The sequence below is a fragment of the Bison bison genome, unplaced genomic scaffold (genome assembly GCF_000754665.1).
Source record: "Bison bison bison isolate TAMUID 2011002044 unplaced genomic scaffold, Bison_UMD1.0 scf7180017864107, whole genome shotgun sequence".
Classification (NCBI taxonomy): domain Eukaryota; kingdom Metazoa; phylum Chordata; class Mammalia; order Artiodactyla; family Bovidae; genus Bison; species Bison bison.
Genome location: NW_011494679.1, coordinates 83676 through 93587, shown reverse-complemented (window position 1 = coordinate 93587; position 9912 = coordinate 83676). Strand labels below are relative to the sequence as shown.

The 9912-nt window shown below is 37.5% G+C and overlaps 1 protein-coding gene across 1 annotated transcript; it reads left to right on the top strand.

Annotated features, from left to right (window-relative positions):
• Positions 1-3007: 3007 nt before the first annotated feature.
• MMP3 (matrix metallopeptidase 3 (stromelysin 1, progelatinase)) lies at positions 3008-9327 on the top strand. The gene is made up of 10 exons (XM_010838868.1): positions 3008-3167; positions 3930-4174; positions 4271-4419; positions 4547-4672; positions 5082-5246; positions 5432-5576; positions 6464-6597; positions 7012-7171; positions 7890-7993; positions 8923-9327. The coding sequence occupies exons 1-10, from the start codon at positions 3063-3065 to the stop codon at positions 9021-9023; spliced, it is 1434 nt and encodes a 477-aa protein (XP_010837170.1). The 5' UTR covers positions 3008-3062; the 3' UTR covers positions 9024-9327.
• The last annotated feature ends 585 nt before the right edge of the window (positions 9328-9912 follow it).

The window sequence follows — 9912 nt, the reverse complement described above, 5'->3', positions numbered from 1 at the left end:
CCAAATTTGCCCCACCCTCCCCACCCCCCACTCCCACATGTCCATTTTTTATGTCTATGTTTCTATTCCTGCCCTGGACATAAGTTCATCTGTGCCGTCTTTCTAGACTTCATACATATACATTAATACATAATATTTACTTTTCTCTTTCTGACTTACATCACTCCGTATGACAGACTAGGTCCACCCATATCTCTACGAATGACTCAATTTCATTCCTTTTTATGGCTAAGTAATATTCCATTGTACGTGTGTGCCACAGCTTTATCCGTTCATCTGTCATTGGACAATTAGGTTGTTTTCATGTCACGGCTACTGTAAATAGTGCTGCAATGAGCATGTACTATACATGGCACATAAAAGGAAAAGTTATAACATTGAAAACAAAATTGCTTTAGAATATACAAAATTGTTTTATAATATACTTTTTCACTATTTATAGGGTCAGAGAAGCTATATTAGAAAAAAAGATTTGGAGGCTTATCTATGTTTATCTTATAAAACTTCAGGAACTTGCAGTCATTTTAAAGAACTACAAAGATATTTTTTTTTCCCCTCAAATGTCTGATCAGGGACCAGAACATTTATTTTTCAATGAGCTAGAAAACACTGAAACTACATCTCTATCAGAGGCATGTTGATTTTGGATGAGAGAAAAGAAATTGTGACCTTAGATTTTTCATACCCATCCAAGATACCTTCCATAGGACAAGTTACCAAAAGAGATGCTCAGACTTGCTAGAGTTACTAAATTTCTCCTGAACCACCTTGGAAAATTACATAAAGACATACAACTGCCAACACCCCAAACGGGCAATTTCAGAATGCATAGGTCCAGCTTTAAAATGTTTAACAGAGTTCTTGTTTCTCAGTTTGTTTTCAGTTTTCTAGCTGAAAGGTGACTTGTCAGGTAGATTTGGCAGTATGGGGTTATGCTTGGACTGTGCACCTTTTCACACCTGTCTCCCTTCTGCTTCTACTCTAATCATCATATGAGAAAAAGTGCTTCACAAGCAATATTTTGTATCCTATAATCAGATTAAATACACGTCCTATTGGAGAACCCCCCAAATTTTATGTGTGTGTGTGCTCAGTTAAATTGTTACACCAAACATATTACAAAATGCTCTCCTTCCTTTTCTAAAATCAAGTTGCCTGGAGCCACATAAAAGTCATTGTCATTACCAAGGAATTTGAATGTCGGATTTCAACACATTTACTACTCTTGCTGAGTGATCTGAGTCATTAGGCTTTTATAAATGAAAAAGATAGTCACTCCACTTGCAGATAATATCTGTTCCCAACTTCCTTTTTTGCTCTAGTTCACCTTTCAACCAATATGTTTGAATGTTTCTATGGAAATTAGACATGAAAAATAATATATATGATCTGATTTCAACTATGGAAAATGTATATTTTAAAAAATCTGTAAGCAACATGTTTTATTTTTACACGGTGAAGAAGAAATACTTCGCCTTATTAGTACTTCCTTTTGGCTGATGACATTCAAATTCATAGAAAAAATAGATAAAATTTTATAAATTGTCCATGAATGAGCATGATATAAAACAGAATACACAATTATTAAAAATCAGAAAAAAGTACTGTAAAGTGCTAATAGTATTTTTTCTCCTAGTAGCTTGACCATAAATAATTATTTCCTTTACATTTTTATGTATTTAAAATTTTCTATAGTAAAAATACAAAATTTTATTGAAATATAAAAACTTTAATTGAAAATATTTCATAGAAACATGGATTTCCATCAACAACAAAATCTAGTAAACATCTGAAATAAACTAAATAAACAAACATCTTAGTCACTAATGCCATTCCACAAAGAGGCTCCAACATATCTTTCCACAACTTCATTTTTCGTTTTTCACTACTCATGTTCACACACTTTTTACTTCAATAAAAAGTCAGCCCTTTGCCATTTTTTCAGAGACACTAAACTTTCTTGAGTTTGTTGGTTGTTTATCCTGTTCCTGGATTTTCCTCTGCATCCAAACTACTTCAGTCTTCACTCATTTGTGGCTTTACCCTAGGCTTTCTCTCAAGAAAATATCTTTCCTTCTTCATAATTCCTATACAATTTATTTACTTCTTATAAAATTAGCTATGCAGCGATCATCTCCTCTAGTAGATTATACTCTTTTTTTCCTTCTTTCATCCTTCCCAGCTAATTTGGTCACTTTTTTCTATATTTCTCCTTTAAATGTTATCTTCAAATCTACAGTCTTAATTTGTTTATTCTGAAACATTTAAAACTGTGACACTTGAGAAACAAGTGAATAGCTAGAAGAATGATTGTATTGGTTGGAGGTAGCAAGGATCTTGTGCTTTCCTGTCTGATTAGTCATGGAGAAGCATGATAAATAGGAAGACAAAAGCGGAAAGTTATCAGATAGAGTCTTACCTGGACTAACTGCCTGCTTTTAAATCAAAGTTTGAATCAGATTTAGGTATTTTAGATCAAAGGCTCAAAAAAATTTTTGAGCTCAAAAATTTTATTCTAGAGTGTATTTCTTCTGTTTTTACAGAATTTAACAGTATAGACTGTGGCTATATATATTCAGCTTTGCATTTACTTATCTCTTATCACATTTGATTTTAAATACATTTTTCTTAAAACTGCATTTAAAAGTTCTACCGAATTCTGACTTTTTACCAGGTTAACTTACTTCTTTTCTCAATCCCACAAATGTAAACTGTCTAGTAAATTCCAGTCATTTTTTCCAGAATTAAAAAAAAAAAAATGCCCCAGTTTTCTTCTTACCAAGACAGGAAGCATTTCCTGGAGATTAATCACTCTTTTGACTTGCAAAATTGGAAACGTTGGGAGAAATTAGTAAAGTAGGTTGTATCATCCTACTTTGGATTCAGATTTTTTGGAAATGGTCCTGTTGCCATTTGGAAGAAAGCAATCATGAGTCAAACTGCGGGTGATCTAAACAAACACTGTCACCTTATAAAAATCGGACTCTAGACCGTGGACCTAGTAGAAGATAGACAGAGAGCAAGCCATTAAGACCACATCAAGCTGAGAAAAGCCAGTGGAAATGAGAAACCTTCCGATTCTGCTGTTGCTATGTGTGGCGGTGTGCTCAGCCTATCCACTGGACAGGGCTGCAAGGGCCAACGAAGACACCATGGAGCTTGTTCAGGTAATTAAGGGGGCGGTCCTCACATCCCTGATGGCCCGGTGGGGAAACTAGCTCTGCTTTCTATTTATAAAGCTCACACAGAATTGTTGGAACTGACCATCTACGAAGTGTAAAGGCAGAGTTATACGTGTTGCACATGGAAAGGGTCTCAGTATCACTCACCTGGGCTTCTCTTTTTATACTGAAGGAACAAAAGCCAGAGATATTAGGTACTAAGATCAAAACCACCTTAGTAGCAGCATTGTTTAAGATACGTGAATAACAAGCAGAGAGTGTATGAAATGTGTCTTGTTTTGAAACTTCTGTAGGTATTTTAATCCAATATAATGTTAGCTGGATATTTTTATTGCTGCTGTCATGTTTAGACATAGAGATTTTTTTTAAGTTTTTTTCTTAAGCCAGCTCCTTATGAGAAGTATAAAGTGGAAAATTGAATAAATGTAGCTGAAATAGACAAATACACACAAGGAAGTTTGATTGTTTGTTTATCTCCTTTAAGTTCCCTAGATATTTACCTTGATTTTCCAGTTCATGGCAATTTTCATTGCTCTGGTACTAAAATAAGCTGCAGAGATTATTCTGTTACAAAGATAAAGCAAAAGTGAAGAAGAGTCTGTAATTGAAGAATTAAACATGACATTGACTTTTATTTCAGTAAGCTAGAAGACTATTTCAAATAGATTAAGTGAGCAACTGCACAAATTTACTGTAAACCACTAAAAATCATAAGAATAACCTAAAACTATACTTATTTTCCATTAGCAATATCTAGAAAACTACTACAACCTTGCAAAGGATACGAAACAGTTTGTTAGAAGAAAGGACAGTAGTCCAGTAGTCCAAAAGATTCAAGAGATGCAGAAGTTTCTGGGGTTGGAGGTGACAGGAAAGCTGGACTCTGACACTCTGGAGGTGATACGCAAGCCCCGATGTGGGATTCCTGACGTTGGTTTCTTCAGCACCTTTCCTGGGGAGCCCAAGTGGAAGAAAACTCACCTCACGTACAGGTAATGGGTCCAAAGAGATTTTTACATACTATGAGATTTTATAAATTACTATTACAGGAGAAAATAGTATCTTTATTATTACTTTTTTTCATACAGAATTGTGAATTACACAAAGGATTTACCCAGAGATGCTGTTGATTCTGCGATTGAAAAAGCTCTGACGGTCTGGGAGGAGGTGACTCCACTTACCTTCTCCAGGATCTATGAAGGAGAAGCTGACATAATGATCATATTTGCAGTTAGAGGTAAAAAAACAGAAACAAGGGGGAAAAAACCCACACAAAATTTTATCTAGTGTTGTTTCATTAGAAAAAGATTGCAAAGAGATCCTAATTATTGATCATCCAATAATTTTTTCTCTCTCTCTCTTAGAACATGGGGACTTTTTGCCTTTTGATGGACCTGGAAAAGTTTTGGCTCATGCCTACCCACCTGGATCAGGGTTTTATGGAGATGCTCACTTTGATGATGATGAACAATGGACAAAGGATACATCAGGTTAGCGATACATCTCTCAGAATGATTTTGGTGTTGATTTTTGTTTTAACTTGGAGAAGTCTCAATAACTAAGAATATTGGAGAAATGGAGTGTGACAGATTTCCCAGTGGGACAAGAATCAGCAGAGGCAGACTAGAGATGGGAGTAATTGGATATGGCTGGATACTTTGTCTCAAAGACTGATTTCAAGAATGAGTCTTGAAAAACACTTGACTTTCCATTAAGTGTAATCAGTCAATTGATCAATTAACCAAAAAAAAGGTGGAGAGGGGGGCAAGAAAGGTACTGTGTTCTTCCAGGAAATAAGCGACTATAATAGCTGACCAAATGAACATAATACACAGCTGACCTGTATAATGTATGTGTATTTAAGGAATAAGTAACTGTTATCTATGATTTCTTAAATAGGAATCAATTTATTCCTTGTTGCTGCCCATGAACTTGGCCATTCCCTGGGTCTCCAGCACTCAACCGAACGTGAAGCTTTGATGTACCCAGTCTACGACCCTCGCACAGACCTCACTCGGTTCCGCCTTTCTCAGGATGATGTCGACGGCATTCAGTTCCTGTACGGTGAGTGATGCCGGAAAAATTAGACGTGGTAGCTTTGCAATGATGGTCTTCAGGAAAGCTTCCAAATGCTGCATAAAACATTTATAATTTAACTTGAGGCACTTTGAAAACATGTGGGAAGCATATACAGTGACAGAAGCATCATTTCCTGCTGATGTTTGCATCCTCACCTCTGTCCCCTTTAGGGTCTCCCCCAGTTTCCCCTAATGACCCTGTGGTGCCCACGGAATCTGTGCCTCCCGAACCCGGGACCCCAGCCGCGTGTGACCCTGCCTTGTCCTTCGATGCAATCAGCACACTGAGGGGAGAAATCCTGTTCTTTAAAGGCAGGTCAGTCCAGAAAACGTTATATTCCTGTCTATTCTTTTGATGTATCAATGCAATGCTTAGAGAGGAAAACAAATAGAAACTTGATAGAGATTTTTAAGTATTTAAAACAAAACAATTTGGCTCTGAGACTTGAAATTATTCTGACGCTCCACTTTCCACATTTTCCTAAAACTGTCAAGTTCATTTTCAAAGACTTAGGATGATTTGATTTTTATCCTGTAACTATCACTCCCAAATATTATTGAGTCATGGTTACTTTTGAAAAGTCACAAGTAAAACTTTAGAATCTGAATTTTACCTTTGCTTCCTTTAAAAATGATACCAGGACACTATTACATTTAATCAATTAATTTACTCACTGCTGGATAAATATGCACATGATTAAACCACACAAGTGGAAAGAAAGTTAAAAGAAGTCATCATCACATCACTGATTCAGCTTCTCAGTTCTCCCTATCTCCATCCATAGTGATGAATGCTTAAATATCCTTCCAGAATTATTCCGTGTATGTATAAAAATATACTTACATGTACGTATACACATCTGCCTTTATTTTTGAAAATATAAATCATGGTGTAATATATATACTGTATTGTATGAATTGTAGGTGTTTAAACTTATAGTCAGTTGATTAATTTGCATTATAGGATAACTTCCCTTTGACAGAGACATTATTCTGGAATCCTATGCCAACAGGTCCAGTGCAGTCTTCTGGGGGGAAAAAAAGAAAGATTTTTCCTTAATGGCAACATACCTGATTTCTGTCTGTCATTGATCCTAGAGGATGTGGAAATGGAGGGAAACGGGTGAGGAAGGAGAGTGAGGAAAATATGCTGAAAGGTGGAAGACTTTTTTCAATTTTCATTTCTTTCTGCATATATTTCAGACATTTTTGGCGGAAATCTTTCAGGACATTCGAACCTGAATTTCATTTGATCTCTTCATTCTGGCCATCTCTTCCTTCACGCATAGATGCCGCATATGAAGTTACTAGCAAAGACACGGTTTTCATTTTTAAAGGTAATTATTATGTAATAATTTCTTTAATTTATCGAAATAAAGCCTCTCACCTAAAAATTGATTAAGACTTTAATTTTTTTCTACAACAAATTTTGTCTGGTTTATTTCTTAAAGGTAACAAAGCTGTAATTGAGACTGGCATTATTTTATTTATATTTTATAGATGATGAACACAAGAATAGAAATAGCCCAGTTGTAAATTCCCTCAATTGGAATTTACAACTGTGTTCATTCCGTCTGTGTTCATTCATTCAACCTACAAGTTTTTGTTTAATGTCTATTTGGGGCTGCTAAATCTAAAATTCTGGCTTCTTTTTCTACTATGAAAGTCAAAGGTGCTAAGAAGTATTTCCAAAACCAAAGACTCAATTGTTATAGATTCAGTGTGATTGTGTTTTTTTCTCATAAAAACAGGAAATCAGTTCTGGGCCATCAGAGGAAATGAGATGCAAGCAGGTTACCCAAGAGGCATCCATACCCTGGGCCTTCCTTCAACAGTAAGGAAAATAGACGCAGCCTTTTCTGACAAGGAAAAGAAGAAAACGTACTTCTTTGCAGAGGACAAATACTGGAGGTAATATTTGTTTGTAATAACTTTGTATGATAATAGTTAGGGTAATTATCTTCTTTCTCTAAGGAAGTCGCCTGCCTTCCACTTAGACCTTCGTCCCCCACAGGAGGAACGGTGGGGCTCTAGACAGCTGTGGGGGAGTCCCTGTGTGTGTGCTCAGACCCCAGTCATGCTCAACCCTTTGCAACCCCATGGACTGTAACCCTCCAGGCCCCCTGTCCATGATTTCCCAGGCAAGAATATGGAGTGGGTTGCCATTTCCTCCTCCAAGGGATCTTCCTGACCCAGGGATCGAACCCGTGTCTCCTACATTGGCAGGAGGATTCTTCACTGCTGAGCCATCTGGGAAGCCCCAGTGACAACATATATAAACCAAATATGATAGAAAACTTGAAATTTGTATCTGAAATGAATGATTAGATTCACTTTGTGTTCACATCTTTGTGATAGAAGGATGATTAAGATTCTTTCTCTCCAGACCTAAGAAATATGGTAGCAAACAGCATCTGCTAGATCAAGATGTTGCCTCTCTTTCTGGTAGAGATACAAATTTAAAAGCCAAGTTTGCAGTACCATTAAAGTCACACATTTCTGTAGCACTAAACATGCCTGACATTTATTTGCAAATCTCGGAAAGTTGATTAGAATTCCACATTTTTTGTCAATTTTGATAACACGGCCTCTGTGCAATGCTGAGCTTTGTTTCTTTTACTTGGTGCAGATTTGATGAGAAGACACAATCCATGGAGCCAGGTTTTCCCAAGCAAATAGTGGAAGATTTTCCAGGGGTTGAACCAGAGGTGGATGCTGTTTTTGAAGTATTTGGTAAGAGGACACTCCTTTTGTTGGCAGTGGGGCACTTGAAACATTCTGTAGTACCGGAAGAAAGAGGAAAGCTGAAGTATTTAATAAAGTTTTCTTTAACCAGGTTCCTCCTCCCAACCCTAAATTTCAGCTTACAAATTTCATATCAATTGTATGACTACTTCGTATAATAAGCTGTATAAAAACCCCCTCAAGTGGTGTGGCCAAGTTCAACAGTGGCCAGCTGGCTTCTCCATCCCACCACTAATTCCCACGAAGAGTTTCTCTGTCTTTCCTGAGTAGTCAGTCAGCTGCCAATATTTAACTTTCCATGAGCCAAAAGTTAAAAAAAAAAAAAAGAAAAGGATTTTCTCCCACCTCAGGGATAGTTGGGTGGAGGGATAGATGATCTTTATTGAAAGGTAACCTGAGCACCAGGATGGCAGAGTCAGAAAGGATTGTCTGGTTCTGAAAGAGTTCCTGAGATTCTCTGAGGCCAGAGAATCAGGCTTCTTTGTCAGCAAAGGGGAGGAGGAGTATTCGGGAGGAAAAGTGTAAAGATACACAGTTTCTGAAGATGCAGAGAATTTTATCTGATTTTAAGCGGAATAACCTAATAACCCAGAGCCTGGTTCTGCTGTCAGAGAGAGCTGGAGTGGGGTGCTGTTCCCATCCTTTCCTTGTTGAGTGACCTTGGGCAGGCATTTAAATTTGTCTGAATCTCAACTTCCTATCTGTAAAATGGAGTTAGATATATGTGCCTGATAGGACTTTTACAGAAAGAAATGAAAATAAAAGTCATGCAAAATGCTTACCATAGGTCCTGGCACATAGTAAATCTCTACAAACACTTTCTACTTTTAGGTATCTGTTATTCTGAGTTCTGTGTGTTGCCAAATTTATTTACTTGAAGAAAAATATCTCATTATTTCCCCTGTCTGCATTTGCAGGGTTTTATTGTTTCTTCAGTGGATCTTCGCAGTTTGAATTTGACCCAAATGCAAAGAAAGTGACACATGTGTTGAAGAGTAACAGCTGGTTGAATTGTTAGGAGAGATGTTTAGAAGGCATAACTGGGCATTTTAAGTTAAGCCGATAACTCTTCACCTAAGTCTGTGTGAACTGAAATGGTTCGTGTTCTCCTGTGTGTGCAGTGATGGAGACCAAGAGTGTGAGCTGTGTGTCTTGCCCACTAGCCTCACATATCACAGGGCATTCAAATGGGCTGTGTGTTTGTACTCTGGTCACATGCATCAGCCTCCCACGGGAACAGGGTTAGCACTCTGCAACAGGCAAGCGACTGTATATAGACTATTTGCTTATTATTTAATAAAGAGAATCTGTCAGTTAACTTTATCATGTTGTTTGTTTCAATGAATGCACTTTCCTCACCATCTTGGGTGTGTTGTGGACTGATCAGTCAACAATGGAGGTACAGGATCAGGGTCTCCATGGCTGGGACCTCAAAATGAGCTCAACCAGAACTGGAAACAATCTGCCATTTCCCCTCCCCAGGTGCCCTACCAAAGGGATGCTATTTCCGCCAACAAGGCTTCATATGTGTTCCCGACACACCTAAGGAGAAAGATCAAGGGAGCTGTCACCACACAGGGCAGGCTCTGAAAAAAGTTGTGAGGCAGAATCCTATAATCAAAGCAAATCACCTAGTTCACACACCTCATTTTTTCTGGTGGGGAAATAAACCCGTTCTTTACCTTCTCCTTTTTTACTTATATATTCCATCAATGGAGTTCCTTTCCCTGCACAGGTAAATAACTGTGCTCAGATCGCCTCTATCCACACATGAAAATGCCCTCCTATACTCATTTTGTATCTGTCCATGTCCCCATAAGCCCCCATGGACAAATGGTTATCTTAAACCAGGTTGCCACTCCTAAGTAATATGTAGCACAGTACTGGCTACACAGTAAGAGCTCGTT